General features: G+C 43.7%; 1 protein-coding gene across 1 annotated transcript; it reads right to left on the reverse strand.

Annotated features, from left to right (window-relative positions):
• Nucleotides 1–377: 377 nt before the first annotated feature.
• LOC148121917 (zinc finger protein 512-like) lies at nt 378–14,377 on the reverse strand. Its single transcript, XM_087907412.1, has 6 exons — nt 13,130–14,377; nt 12,626; nt 11,993–12,160; nt 9,961–10,152; nt 4,620–4,721; nt 378–3,033 (listed from the first exon to the last, which is right to left on the reverse strand). The coding sequence occupies exons 1-6, from the start codon at nt 13,249–13,251 to the stop codon at nt 2,941–2,943; spliced, it is 678 nt and encodes a 225-aa protein (XP_087763538.1). The 5' UTR covers nt 13,252–14,377; the 3' UTR covers nt 378–2,940.
• Nucleotides 14,378–16,397: the final 2,020 nt, after the last annotated feature.

The following is a 16,397-nucleotide window of genomic DNA, read 5'->3' on the forward strand; positions in this document are numbered from 1 at the left end:
AACTTCAAAATAGTGCTGTCTGGGAAAAGCAAGTTATAGACACATCAAATGTACCACTTATATATGTGTGTGTGTGTATATATATATATTTGTATATAATGTATGTGTGTTCATATGTGTGTGTATATATACAAACATATTATATATATATTTATATTTATGTTTATATTTATATTTTGGACAGGAATAAGTAACACCAAACATAGGCTAGGATTCAGGGGGATTTCAACTGAATTTTCATGTTTATTTTCAGTACTAAGGACTATATCTAGGGGCTTTCCCCTTGCTACACTGCCCTTATTACGCTACCACTGACTTACAGCTGCCCTCTCTTACATTGGTTCCCAAAGTGACCTTGAACTTGGAACCCTCCTGCCTCAGCCTCTCAAGCAGCTGGTGTCACCCAGCATACAGCTCACATCTTATTTCTGTACAAGGATAAGGAGTGGAAGCTCTTTGTACTTCAGAAAACAACTTTCAAGACGCTGGGTGTGCTGGCTCATGCCCGTGCCTGTAGCACCCAAAAGGCTGGCACTTGTGACTTTGCTGTGAGCTCAGTGGCTACACAATAAAATTCCAAGGCAGCCCCGAATACCAAGTGAGGTCCTGTCTCAAAAAAACAAAAGATACTGGGAGACAGAGGCCAGCCTGTTTTACAGAGTGAGTTTCAGGACAGGTCTGAAAGCTACAGAGAAAACCTATCTCTAAAAAGAAAGAAAGAATAATTTATCTCTCCTACCTCTTTCTTAAAAGCAACACTTTGGATGTTTTCCTCACTGCAACCTGCTCTTTGCTCTCTCTCACCCCCAATCTCTTCAGTTTCGGGGCAAACGTTTCCACTGTGTGTTCAGCCAACACTGTGTGTAGAAGCCGACAGCATCATTTTCTCTTGTCTCCTTGACTCTTGACTCTCTGAACCTTACCAGCTTCGCCTTCCCCTCCTCAACCCAAATTCTTCAATCACTCATCAGCAATACTTCTTTAAAATACGATTTCACATTTAGTGTGTGCACATGAGTGTGGGGGGGGCATGTGTGTGCACATGAGGGCATTTGTGCGTGTGTGCACATGTGTCTGTGTGCGGATGAGGGCATGTGCACATTTGCGTGTGGGCATGTGTGTTCATGAGGGCGTGATTGCATTGTGTATGTGGGCGTGTGTGTGCACGAGGGCGTGTGTGTGTTTGTGCGCATGTGTGTGCATGTGTGGGCGTGAGGGCATGTGCACCATGGTGCCCAGGGGGAGGTGAAAGGACCTGCTTGAAGGAGTCTGTTGTTTTCTCTACCCTGGGTTTTGGGGATCATACTCAGCCCGGCTGCATACACCCTTACATCCGGGTCATCTTGTTGGCGATGCTTTTGTTATGTGCACAGTTTGTTTTTTAAAATGACTCGCCTCACTCTGAATTTAGGGCCTTTGCATTCAGTCCTTGTCTCTTCCTGGGATGTTTCCTTTCCGGTTTGCTCAGTAGGCTTTAATATTCAGGTCTAGCTCCGTGTCACCTCACTCACTCTCTCTAACATCAGCCCGTTCCATTTTCTCCCATAAATGAGAATGCTCGCTAAGGTGGGTGGAGTTTTGGCCTTACAACAGACTGAGGCTACAAGGAGTGATTTATCACACTGTGAACCCTACTTTATGAAAAATCCCATGTCATCCAGCGGCCCTCCATGGGCTTGAAGGTCTGCATTTTGTTGGGCAAAGCTGGATGCCAGTTCCTGCTTCCTTCGCAAGTTCACTAGGGGCACCAGGTTCCGTCCTTTGCATGGTGAACCATGGTGGCAAACAGTGCCTTAGAAATCCCGAATGAGACAAATATCATCCATAGTACCTAGTTTAAGGACTCAGAAACCAGCATCAAGATGATGCTCTACTAAGCACTGCTACAAAAACCTGCTGAGATGCATACACCTCCCGTGGTGCCTCAAACTGAGACCTCTCTCCCCTCCTAAAACTGCTCATGTCATGGTGCTCATGTTGTCCGAGCAGATACTTCTGAATGGGACTGGAAATGGCAGCATTTCCCATGACTCATGGGTGGTAGGATACCTGGGTCACCATGGAAACGGTTCAGAGAGATGAGTGGTTATTAGCATGAAGCCCTGTCCTGTCTCACATCCCATGGGGCCAGTAGAGTCTGGATGGGTTTGGAGGATCTTCACCAGTCCAAAAATTTTTTTCAGGTAGATTATGGCAAATTAAGGCAAGGGAGCCCAATGCAAGGATCAAGGAGAAGGAAGCATGTAGCTACCAAAGTTTCTTCCCTTCCCTCCTGGCGATTCGCAGGGCCTTGTGACCTCCGGCTTCCTGGAGTCTCTGCACTAGCTCTGGCTTGAGGGGATAACTTAGCAAGAACCTGGTTCTCTTTGTTATGGTGATTCCACTTGTATTCAAGGTCTTAGCAGTGGGTCGATAGCCTGGCTCCCTAGATTACCCTGCCCGAGGCTCCGGGTAGGCTTTAATCTTCCTCCTGCTCCTGGATGGGAGAAGGCCTTGCATTTTCGATTCTTCTAGCCCACTGATATAAATACCTGTCTTGAGTTTAATAAAGTTGCCATTTACTCTTGTAGATGAGCCAGGTCTCTTTTGTCTGTGTCTTCTTTTCCAACCCTCAGGACAATCGTCCCTTCTCGTGGGCCCGAGTTCAGGAAGCGCGCAGCCTGGGTCGGGCGTGGGTATCCATTGGAAAATGCAGACTCTTACAGAAGCAGTCTCTGGTTGTGACTCCAAATTCACAGAGCTTTCTTCAAATTCCCTAAATGAGCAAGGCACGCCCTTTTCTGTATCCTGATGCACCCTGCTATACCACCCAGTACGAGATCAAAAATGCCCCACAACACTGAGGTCGAAGGGCAGCCTCTGAAGATGGTGACCAACAGAATGACCAGTTGTTCACCTAAACCGAGTTCTCATCTACGCCAGACTACTGGAGAGGGCACATTACGATAGTAAACTGAAAATGTTACAAACCAGTGTACAAGAGCCCAGGTGAGCTTTAAGGCCAGACACACTACTGTAGACAGCCTCACAGCCCTGAAAAAGAGAAGCAGCAAGGTGAGTCCTGCACACAAGGAACCTTCTCTGAGCAACGTAATCATTTACACTGGCTAATTCCATATCAGGAGCTAGAAGATCAGTCGCCAGTGCCACAAACCAAATACTAATAAGCACACAAGAAGACAGAGGCGAGGAGGAAATCCAACAGAGAAGACAATAAAGACGGCAAACTGTAGGGCCGAGCTGTCCCTTTCCCTTTCCCGCTCTCTGATATGTAACAGAACACTCAAAGTTTCAGAGTTATGTTTTATTTATTTCTATCAACTATATCTGTATTTATTTCTTCCAAAAGGACTACACTATCAGCTCTGGTACTAATTTTAAAGATAGCAGCAAGTCTCTGCTGCTCTACCATTGAGAAGCGGAGTCCATTCACACTTTCTCTGAGTCTGGGTTAGCCCTACAGTATTGGTCTGAATTAAGAAATATTCCTCCACAGACTTCTGTCTTAGTTACTCAGTTCCTGTGAAGAGATACCATTGACTAAGGTACCTTATAAAAGAAAGCATTTAATTAGGGACTTGCTTACATTTAATTAGGTTATGGGTGGGCCATAACCATCATGGTGGGAAGGACGCAATAGACAGGCAAGCACAGGGCTGGAGCAGTAGCTGAGAGCTTACAGCACCCGTAAGTTGGAAGTAGAGCCAGAGTTAGCTGGGAATGGCCTGGACTTTTGAAACCTCAAAGCCTGCCTGTCCCTAGTGACACACCTCTTCCAACAAGGCCACATCTCCTAGTCCTTCCCAAACAGTTCTGCCAAGTAGGAAGTAAGCATCAAATAATCGAGCCTGTAGGGGCATTCTCATTCACACCGCCACAGCTCCCATATGCTCCACTTGGTGGCACTGTTTGGGAAGTTGTAGAACGTCCAGGAAGTGTAGTCTTACTGGAGGAAGTACATCACTGGGGGTGGGACTTAAGCATTTATAGTCCCACTCAATTTCCTGTTTGCTCTCTGCTTCAAGCTTGCTTTTGAGGGCATGAACTTTCAGCTTTCTGTTCCTGCTACCACGCCTGCCCCTTGTGGCTATCCTCCCCACCACATGGATTCTATCACTCTAGAACTGTGAGCCCGAATGACTCTTCCTTCTGCAAGCTGCTGGTCACAGTGCCACACCAACAGAAAAGGACGAATACACCTGTGTTGCAATCGACTAACAGGAGCTATGAAATGACGCTGTACAAACTGTGCAGTGGGACCTCAGAAGGGCTGCACCTTCTACTTCTGTGTCTAAAGCTGGTCACTTACATCCCCCACGGGCAATCCTGCTCTTCTGCAGACAGAGAAGACAGATGGAGTGCCACAAGCTCAGTTGAACGCAGCTGATGGGACATTCCAGTTCACTGCACACGAGTGACCTCAGACGATGCTGCATGTAGCAGCAGGGCTATCCTGATGGTCATCAGAATTATGGCGGTACCCGGTTCTGAACAAACTAAATCATGGTTGCACGCCTCCACACAGTTCAAGTACTTCATCATGAAACAATCAGGAACTAAAGCATCAGATTTTCCAGAATTTACATTATTTACTGATACAATGAAAGAGGAAGAGTCACCTGGTTAGGACACTGGATACGATGGTACTTCTTGATATCCGTCTTCCACTTGTGCAGTACTTCCTGGCTGAATGCAGGCAACCCAGGGCGAGTGTATTTTAACTAGAAGACAAGAAACACTGAATTGCAACAATGCAACGCCCAACCAAGATACCTGCAAAGCTTCGCACCAACTTTAAGAAAGGCGTAGCTATTTTATTTCCATCATGGATGCCTGAGTATGGGTATGTGAACATGAGTGAAGTACCTGCAAGGGCCAGAGAATGGCTTTGATTCCCTTGGGGTTGCAATTACAGGCACTGTGAGCTGCCAAAGGTGGGTTCCAGGAACAAAACCGGGATCTTCTACAAGAGCAGCAAATGTGCAATGCCCATCAAAATCCCAGCAAAATTCTTCAAAGACCTCAAAAGAACGGTACTCAATTTCATATGGAAAAGCAAAAAACCCAGGATAGCCAAAACAATCCTGGGCAATAAAAGAACTTCTGTAGGCATCACAATCCCTGACTTCAAACTCTACTACAGAGTTACAATACTGAAAACAGCCTGGTATTGGCATAAGAACAGACAGGAGACCATTGGAACTGAATAGAAGACCCGGATATCAATCCACACATCTTCGAACACCTGATCTTTGATAAAGAAGCAAAAAAAAAATCGATTGGAAAAAAGAAAGCATATTTAACAAGTGGTGCTGGCATAATTGGATATCAACATATAAAAAAAATGAAAATAGACCCATATCTATCACCATGCACAAAACTCAAGTCCAAATGGATCAAAGACCTCAACATAAAGCCAGTCACACTGAACCTTATAGAAGAAAAAGTGGGAAGTACACCTGAACGCATTGGCACAGGGGACTATTTCCTAAATAGAACCCCAGCAGCACAGACACTGAGAGAAACAATTAATAAATGGGACCTCCTGAAACTGAAAAGCTTCTGTAAAGCAAAGGACATGGTCAACAAGACAAAACAACAGCCTACAGAATGTGAAAAGATCTTCATAACCCCATATCAGACAGAGGTCTGATCTCCAAAATGTACAAAGAACTCAAGAAATTGGACACCAAAAGATCACATAATCTAATAAAAAAATGGAGTACAGACCTAAACAGAGAATTCTCAACAGAGGAATCTAAAATGGCTGAAAGACACTTAAGGAAATGTTCAACATCCTTAGTCATCAGAGAAATGAAAATCAAAACAACTCTGAGATTCCATCTTACACCTGTAAGAATGTCCAAGATCAAAAACACTGATGACAACTTATGCTGGAGAGGTTGTGGGGAAAAGGGAACACTTCTGCATTGCTGGTGGGAATGCAAGCTGGTACAACCCCTCTGGATGTCAGTGTGGCAATTTCTCAGAAAATTAGGGAACAACCTTCCTCATGACCCAATAATACCACTTTTGTATATATATCCAAAGGATGCTCAATCGTGCCACAAGGATATGTGCTCAACCATGTTCATAGCAGCTTTGTTTGTCATAGTCAGAACCTGGAAACAACCTAAATGCCCCTCAATCAAAGAATGGATAAGGAAAATGTGGTACATTTACACAATGGAGTACTACACAGCAGAAAAAAACGACAGCTTGAATTTTGCAGGAAAGTGGATGGAACTAGAAAACATTATTTTGAGTGAGGTAACCCAGACACAGAAAGACAATTGTCACATGTGCTCACTCATACGCGGTTTTTAAACATAAAGCAAAGAAAGCCAGCCTACAAACCACAATCCCAGAGAATTTAGACAACAATGCGGACACTAAGAGAGACTTACATAGATCTAATCTACATGGGAAGTAGAAAGTATAAAAAGACAAGATCTCCTGAGTAAATTAGGAGCATGGGGATCTTTGGGGGAGGATTGAAGCGGGAAGGGAGAGGCAGGGAGGGGAGCAGAGAAAAATGTAGAGCTCAATAAATATCAATAAAAAATTATTTAAAAAAAGAGCAGCAAGTGCTCTTAACTACAGTTAAGTTTCTCTAGCCCCTCACGCCTACTTCTATAAATGAGGCATTTCAGCAGCCTACAAGATCAGGTGAGCACACAACAAAAGCAGTCTGTGCAGCCTGTCTGCAGAGAAACTAGTTCAGTCTTAGATCCTCCCACACCCTAGACGGCAAGTCTTCTATGGTAACATTTCATCTGTATTTTTAGAAGAGAAAAGTGAGGAGGTGGTACATACCAGAGAAATAAAAAAGCCCATGAGGACCCTCAACCAGAGTACAGGGCTGGTGTCATTCAGAAGCAGAACATCTCCTTAGCAACTAATTCCATTTGCCACTCTAGGTCCCTTTGTTAGAGGATGACCGTCCAGAAAGCACTACTTTTATAAACTAAACCACCCTATTGACTTAAGTTAGAAACCATGCAACTGTGGAAGAAAAGAATGAGGGTGATCTTCATGAAGACACTGAAGTGATTTCCAGGATATACTCTTTTTCTTCTTCTTCTTCTTGAGGAAAGATTTCTTTGTGTAGTCCTGGCTGTCCTGAAATCTCCCTGTAGACCAGGCTGGCATCAAATTCAGAGATCCACCTACCTCTGAGTGCTGGGATTAAAGGTGTGCACCACCACCTCCAGACACTCCAGGATATATTTTTAAGTAAACTAAACCAGGGAATAAACAAGAATCCAGGAAGATGGGAGTGTAATAAAATGTACAAGTACCTGGCCCTGCATCTGGTAAAGATGCAGGAAGGATGAACAGAAACTAGCGAGTTGGTCATCTTTTGAAGTAGGAGGGAAAAGGACAAAATGAAAAGGAAAATGCAGGGCAAGAAGGATGGCTCATTGGTTAACAGCACTGACTGTTCTTTCAGAGGACTCAGGCGGTCCAGTTAGGACATCTGTAACTTCGGTTAGGACATCTGCCACTTGAGGGGCATGGACACACGACTCTGAAACAATCTGATGTTCATGCAGTCTGAGCAGCACTGACCAGGTTTTCACTGCTAGACAAGGAGGGATGAATAGGAAGGAAGGCTGGAACTGGTCATATTGGACTGGAATTTAAGCATCATGTCTTATAATCACACAAGCCTGTGTGTGTAGAATAGCTGTAGTAGTTTGAGATGTCCTCCATCGCCACAGGCATTTGAACACTCAATTTCTAGGTGATTACACTGGGTAGGTTTAGGAGGCATGGTTTCATTGGAAGGAGTATGTCACTGGAGCTGGGCTTTAAGGTTTCAAAAGTCATGTGTCATTTCCAGGGCACTCTCTTTATTAGCTGCTTACGGTAGAAGATGTAAGTTCCCAGCTGATCCAGACGCCATGCCTCCCTGGCCCACCATGCCATGATAGTGATGAGCTCTTATCCCTCTGGAACGGTAAGTCCAAAAGAAACTCCTTCTGTAAATTACCTTAATCATGGTGTTATATCAAGCAATAGAAAAGTAACTAATAGTATGTGTCTGTGTGTGTGTGTGTGTGTGCACGCATGATTAAATATGGGCTTTATGTGGGACATGAATAACCACATATATACAATAGTTCCACACTGGCAGGACCCAGAAGCAATGAAAGCCAAGTAGGCATAAACACACTTAGCACTCAGATCTTCTACTACATATTCTAAATATATTTTCTTAATAGGAACCAGCATATCTTATAAAAATGGCTAATTTCAGGAGTGGGGCAGGGAAAATACAAGCTAATTTTTCAGTATCTTATGGTGTTTAAAAAAAAAGTCTGGGCTGGAGAGCTGGCTCAGAAGTTAGGAGCACTGACTGCTCTTCTAGAGGGATGGGGTTCAGTTCCCAGTACATACATAATGATTTAATGATTAACAACCATCCGTAACTCAAATCCTAGGGGATCTGATGTCTCCTGGCCTCTGTAGGCACCAGGCATGCACATGATGCATGTACATACATGTAGACAAATACTCATACATATAAAATAAGTAAGTTTTTGCTTTGTTTTTTATTTGTTTGTTTGTTTTGTTTTTCTGTGTTTCTCTGTGTAGCCCTGGCTGTCCTGGAACTCACTGTGTAGACCAGGCTGGCCTCGAACTTAGAGATCCACCTACCTCTGCCTCCAGAACACTGGGATTAAAGGTGTGCATCATCACACCCGGCAATAAATGGCCTTTTTGTTTTTGTTTTTTTTCAACAAAGACATGTTTAGGTACATCAAAAGACGCAGGAGTCTATTTGACATACCATTAACACTCCAAACTGGGTCAATTGGAGGAGAAAGCTAAATACTACTAGTAGTGAATTAGAACCTAGAGACTAAAATACGTATCTAAAAGAGCGAGTCTCCATGCAGAGCTATTCCAGCAGCTGTAGCTCATGAAGATTGAGTATGGGCCGGCGGGAAGGCTAGGTACTTGTCACCCAGCCTGAGGACCTGAGTTTAATCCATAAGATTCACGTGATGGAAGGAAAGAACAGACTTCTCCTTCAAGTTGTCCTCTGACACCCATATGCATCCCTCTCCATAAATAAAATACATTTTAAAATATATATAAAGACCGTGTATGTAATGTAATTTCAGTTACTATTCTTGTCACTATTCCTTAACTAATTCAGTACCACAGCTATTTTGTTTGTTTTTGTTTCTCTGGAACAGGGTCTCACTATGTAGTCAAGGCTGTTCTTTTCCATGCGTTCTTTCCCCTAATCTCCTAGTGCTCTGTGCACCGCCACACATGGTGTAGTAACTACTTGTAAAGCATTTCCTTTGTATCACATAGTTAAACAATCTAGAAATGACTTAAAGTACATAGGAGGTACACACAGATGCTAGGCAAAGTCCATACCATTTGGTAAAAGGTGCTTGAGCATCCATAAGATGTTTGAGTGTCCATAGACTATCATCATTTGTGAGATTTTCTACAACTAATTCCTCATGAGTTATGAGGGAAGGCTTCGCTACTAGTAATAATTTTTTCTCACAGTACACTTACAATGAATAACTACACAAGTTATGAAATAAATGAGTTTATATAACCCCATAGTAACACTTGCTGCAGGAAAGTTCATCAGTCAGTGAATGCTGACTGAGTATGAGACAGAAGATCTTTGCACAGGCTTGGTCTCTATTCCAACGATGCTCTAATTAAGGGACCCGTGTAGTTTTATCCCTGAGTTAGCTGGAAGACACTCCCTTGCCAACTGATCAGTTAGCACCACAGAAACTTTCTGCTGATCACCAGTATCATATAACTTCTGACTTGATGCATCAAGTCAACCAGGTTCAACATTGCCTGGGTAGTATTCCTATAAAAACCATATAGCCTTCAACCCAGGCTTGAGAGAACACCACACAAATCCATACTTGGAAACATCTATACAATAGTGTCAATGACACGTGACCTTACCTTCCGATCGTCGGGTACCAGGTCCTGGAGCACCTTCCTCTTCGGCCATTCCTTGGTCAGTTCAGCAGAGGCCAGCTCCTGCAGATGGTACACAGCTATCTTGGCAGAACACCGCTGAACTCGACCTCCACCCTTTGTCTCCAGACTCATCTCCTTCAAACAGTCCGGCTGTGCTGATTCTGGGAAGAAGACCTGCAAGAGTGAGCCATGAAAACACGCATGAAACAGAGTGGCTTCAGTCACAGCCAGTGATTAAACAAGATGCACTTCTTAGCAGGATAAAAACCGTGACACTAGCACATGGGGGCAAGACAGGCAGATCCTCAGAGCTCCCTGGCCAGACAGTCTAACTAACACAGATAAGCACCAGAGTCATTGAGAGACGCCATCTTTAAAAATAAGGTAGAACAAAACTGAGGAAGACACTCATTGCAGACATCTGACTTCAACATGCATGTTCACACATGTGCACGCATACCTACACATGCATGTGTACATACACACAAACACATCCATACTCATATTTCCCCACCTCACACAAACACATCCATACTCATATTTCCCCACCTCACACAAAGGGGAGGGCAGTAGGAGGAGATAGCACTGTCTGTTAAGGTTGCTCCCCCAAACCCACATTAAAAAGATACGTGTGGTGGCACATTCATAATCATGCCACTCAAGCAACTGAGACAGGAGGAACTCTGGGGCTCGAGCAGGCTAGCGAGCCTAGCAAAATGCCAAACCCTAGGCCAATGAGAGACCCTGTCACAATAAAAAAAAGGTGGACAGCTACCGAGGAATGACACCTGAATTGTCCTCTGGCCTTCACATTCCTTCACATCCACATGTACCTGTACCTATACAGATGTGTGCATGCATATACGGGTGCACAGAAAAGAGTGGAAATGGAATATAGAAACAGAGTCAAGACAAAAAGAAAAAAAATGAAGAACAAAGACAAAGCCCCACAAAAAATATAAGTAAGAGGGAATGTTTAATTTTAAAAATACAGTAATGGGGATTGGAGAGATGGCCCAGCAGTTAAAGCATTTCTGCTCTTGCAGAGGACCTGGCTTTGATTCCCAGCATCCACATCATAGCTCATAACCATCTGTAACTCCAGTTCCAGGGGATTGGAACCCTTTTCTGACTTCCATGGGCACTAGGTACTCACACGGTGCACATATGCACACTCAGGGAAAATATTTATGCATATAAAATAGATTCATAAAAAATTAATATATTAAAGCTTGGAGAGACGGTGGAAGGAAAAAGTACTTGTCATGCAAGCATGGGGATTGGAGTTTGTATCCCTGACACCCACAGAAAAGTTGGGTAGGCACAGCAGCCCACTGGTAACCCCAACATTTAGGAGGTAGAGACAAGCTCATCCTGGCTAGCTAAACTGTCCAGAACTGCTGAGTTCCAGATTCATTCAGCAAGAGAACCTATCTTGAGAAATAAGTAAGTGATCAAGGAAGACAAGATCAACTTCAAACCTTCATAAAAGTGCATATACATGCATGTGCACCTGCAAATACATATGTGCCTAGACACACGCACACACACACACACACACACATATGTTGTGGTGGTCTGAATGAGAATGGCCCCCGTGAGCTCCGATGTTTGAAGACTTGGTCCCCAGTAGATGGAACTGTTTGGGAAGGATTAGGAAGTATGGCCTCGTTAGAGGAGGTGTGTCACTGGGGGTGGGCTTTGAAATTTCAAAGGATCTTGCCATTCCCAATTAGTTTGCTCTCCCTCTGCCTTCTACTTGTAGATTAAGATGTGAGCTCTCAGCTGTCCTGCCACAATGAACTCTTAACCCTCTGAAACCATGAGCCTGATTAAACACTTTCTTGTAAGTTGCCTTGGTAACTAAGACATATGTACATCCTATTCCCCTACCCCCCATTCTCTCCATAGAAGAGACAACAAAAGCCTTCAAAGAGTAAACAGGACACAAATGAGGAAGCAAGGATTCACAGAAGATACAAGAGGAAGTGTCTAGAGAAGAATCAATACTTACAGGCCCGTGCTCTGACCTCATGTGATATGCAAGCCCAGCCTTTGACCTGTATGGTTTTCCACAGTGCTGCCATTTCAGGGTCAACTTCTCCAGCTCTGCTGCCTCTTTGCCACATTTTCTAACATGGTACAGATATCCCATAGTGCTGGTGACGGTACTGGAGCGACTCTGAGCATAGGAAAAAAGCCTATGTCAGAATCATACACGTTTCACATGATCCTTAAATTTCTCAGGCATTGCCATGCACCACAAGCCACAGACAGTGAGATTGCAAGATGCTCACCTACATTTCCCATTGGCACCACCCTCCTTCTAGGCAGTACTGTCTATGGTCATATTATCAATCAGTTGAGTAATCATTAAGAAAGTAGAAGCATACACCTACTCTGCATCAGAACTTCCCTCTTTGGACTGTGACCCAAACCCACCCCGGTATCAACTAACCAGCAACATCCAGTTCTTTATAGTATGAGCTCATGAGATGAATCATCTTCATCATGCTAAAGGAAGATTAGTAAAGAAGCCCCTTTGTGGGCTGGAGAGATGGCTAAGTGGTTAAGGTCACTGATTGCTCTTCCAGACGTTCCAGGTTCAATTCCAAGAACCCATGTGCAACTTACAACTATATGTAACTCTAAGATCTGATAGATACCGTCACATGAACATACATACAGGTAAAACACCTATGCATATAAAATAAAATAAAAATAAAAGAAGAAGAGGAGGAAGAGAAGGAAGAAAAAGGAAGAAGAATGAAGAAGAGGAGGAGCAGGAGGAGGAGGAAGAGGAAGAGGAAGAGGAGGAAGAGGAAGAGGAAGAGGAAGAAGAAGAAAGAAGAAGAAGAAGAAGAAGAAGAAGAAGAAGAAGAAAGAAGAAGAAGAAGAAGAAGAAGAAGAAGAAGAAGAAGAAGAAGAAGAAGAAGAAGAAGAAAGCAGCAGTGATCCCTTCAAGCAAGGATGAGAGGGAATATATTTGTGGAGAGGAGAAAAACTAAAGAACAATGACTGCAAGTGACCTGGAAAGTAGGTACCACCCGATGCCACCAGACGGCAAGGGAAGAGGGGAACAAATGGGAAAGAACAACAGAAAGACACAGACCTAAGACTCCAGAAGGATCTGCTGCCATGGGTTCTTAACTCCCGCATACACCTGAGCTTCCCCATTCTCTTGAGAACCGTTTGCAGCCGCTCCCTCTTGCTGGGCTCATCTACCTCATCTCCTGCCTTAAAAATTAGTTGGAAAAAAAGAGTAATAAACATGATTTATGGAACAGAAAACAAAACAGCACTCCTCCACCTAACCCCCCCCCCAAAAAAAAGACAGAAAAATCAACAGTTGAACTATGAGCAATACTGATACCATGAAGTCCCAAGTTCCGGCTGTTCTGAGAGATCGGTCTTGGTCTGGGAAAAATAACTTGCCTCGAGGGAGTGGTGAGACTCAAAAGTTCTTGTCTGTGAATCACTCTGGGAGATTTTACTTGGCTCCCTGGAAACAGGATCTTCCCTATCGTAAAGTATCCCGAGAGGAGACTCTGGCTTTCCTAAGACGGGAAACTGGGCCCCTGGACATGAGACAGGCACGTGCTGAGTGACTTCCTGGAATATATCACCGAGTTTTGAGTTTGTTTTTAGTCCCAATCTGGTACCAGAGTACTGCTGTATTATGGAGGATGTGGATCCGCGTGTCCACATCTTTAAGGGCATTCTTTTCTCGTGACCATGACATAGAATATGTCTCTGAATATAGCTTTTGACCACTGAAGTCTGTGAAATCATCCTTGGACCCCTCTCTACTAGGCTCTGGGAAAATTCCATCAGTTCAGCTGAAACCCCAAATAAATTCTGAATAGATCGGCAGATATCCATAGTGGCTCCTTCTGTTAAAAACGGTTGAGAACAAAGCTTCCTTTCCATAGTGGTTCCTAGAACATTCCCTAGCATTAGCATATTGGAGAGATACTTCCTGGGTAGTCACTGCCTACAGACATGACTTTCCCAGATGTTCAGCTGTCTGCCCAGGAAAGAACGGATAGAGTTTCTTCGAGATCCTAATCCTGCCTGAAACTCTGAGGGTAGTAATCTCAGTGGATACGGAGAATAGCTATGCAGTGAATTCCCAAATTCTTCCATTTGCTTCTTTTCAGTTGATTCCTTAGTTAAGACATCCATTTCCCAGATCTCAGGATATAGGGATCCCACAGAGTTCCCTGTTTTATCAGAGGGAAGGACCTAGGGAAGAGCTGATGACCGTATTATTGTTCTTAATGATGTTGGGGTGCCCCGAGTGGCCTGCAGAGGCTGCTGCCAGAACAGTGCAGGTTCCCCACAGCAGCAGAGCTGGTCCCGCCATGTGGCTGGCTGGAAGAGTCAGGCAGGCGGGTGCGGCGGATAATAGTAAATAGACGTAAAGCTAAACATAGAGGTAAACATTTATTACTTAAAAAAGAGGGAGACAGAGAGACATAAAAACAGACATAGAGACACAGAAAAGACATGTGTTCACATGCCGAGACAGAGGGACAAAAAAGAGAGTTAAGATGGTGACGAGGTTGGTCAGAAGTGGCTGGGAGTGGGCGTGGTTAGCCCTTAAAGGAACCACAAAGGAATAACATTCCCGGATCCTTTTTATAATAAAAAGTAGAAGGTTAGACATTACAGTTTGAAGGAATTGGGGTGGTGAATTCTCAATACTGTTTCCGGCTGATTTGTGGGCATCGTCTTTTTGGGGAGGGAGGGAGATACGAGAGAAGGCTGGGTGCTGGTCACATTCTGGCATAGTTGGTCTCTGCTCCCGACAGGTGTTTGTGACATGGAAATGTCTGGTGTCCCTTGTACCTGGTTAGGGTATTGGCAGAAAAGAAGGACAAAGTTAAATTAAGAAAAAGTTTTTAAGATCAGGGAATTGAAGGGCATGTATTTGACCTGTTTATGGTGGGTTCTTTAATTTGGCTCCCTGGAACTCATAAGAAAAATAGAAGTTTTAGACATATACATTGTATAATGGCTGTGACATATTTTTGTACAATGAAAAGTATTTTTATTTGTTGAGGCAACCTGGCAAAACCTCTTAGCTATCAGACTGTCAGAGATCTTTGAGAAGGATAAGATTTTACTTGAGTTACTGATTAAAAAATGACAGAGAACTTACTTGGTTGGCACCCAGTGCTACTCTTTTGGGTCCTCCCTGGTCGCTGAAGGTTGCAGTTGACCTTTGCTGTTTAGTGCAGAGCCTGTCAGGCTTTAGAAGACCCTGTGGGCTAAGAAATCTGTAGGAAGGGAGGCCTACCTTACCCAGTCAGCTAGGCTGTTGATTCCAGTGATTCTGTCCACGTCTGGAGGTCTTCAGTTTAGGTGAAAGGCAGTTTTTGCCCAATGGTCAGCGTTTGGCAGTCAAAGCGAACTGCAGATGGACGTTGTTCTGCAACTGCAGATGGATGTTGTTCTGTGACCGTTTGTCTTCTGTCTTCTTGGAGGAAACAGAGTGCTTGCTAGGAGCCAACCTGTCTCTTTTTGTTATGAAAAGTTTTTTAAATAATTAAATACTTAAATATCGCATTCCCCAGATCTTCTGAGCAGTTGAGGCTGTTTATTAAGTATAGCTGCAATATGGAATCTGTCTGGAAGGTTGGGTTTGAGTTTGACTACTGGCTTTTAACATTTATAAGATTTATACTCGTAAAAAGACAAAAAGAAAGAAAAAAACTGTAACATTAAGATTAGTGGCAGAACTGACAATGGTAGAGAACAGCTTAATATTAAATATAAGAGTTAAAAGTACATACCTGTTTAAAATATGAGACTTATGATTTTGTAGTCTGAAATGAGATGTAATGAACAATTATTATACATAGAAAGATTGAACAGGAATTAGGCAAAGTGCATGTCTCTGATGGGCCCTATCAGAAGCGCGTCACTATGCAAAACACCTGTAACCAGAGTTAACGAGAGGATTTCCGTGAACACCGAGGAGGGGGAGGGAAAGGCAGGACATACATAAGAATGGAAGAGCTTGGTCATGTGACCTGGCTCTCAGTGAATCTAGCGATAAAGTCACCTGACCCCAATGAACATGGCGGCGCCCACGTGTTGCGGGGAAAAAGTTACAATTTTTGAGCTGTAAGGATTTTAAGCTTAATAAAGAGTGACCTAGAGGCCTGATCTGCCCTGTTGCTGAGCTGCCATGCCGAACCATAAGCCGCAGAGGGGAGCAAAAGACTGGAAGCGAAAAAACTGCACCATGTCATGGCCAGCAGGAATTTTAAAAGCCGAAGGCCGCCTGCCGTGGGCAGTTGTTATTTAGAATGTAAATCGTGAAAACCCACACAAACAGACAATTTAAAAACGGATAGGTGTGGAGGATTTTAAGTAAGGCATATTTAGGCTGGAATGACTTGCTTTCCCAG

The sequence above is a fragment of the Myodes glareolus genome, chromosome 6 (genome assembly GCF_982192425.1).
Source record: "Myodes glareolus chromosome 6, mMyoGla1.1, whole genome shotgun sequence".
In the NCBI taxonomy this organism is placed as follows: domain Eukaryota; kingdom Metazoa; phylum Chordata; class Mammalia; order Rodentia; family Cricetidae; genus Myodes; species Myodes glareolus.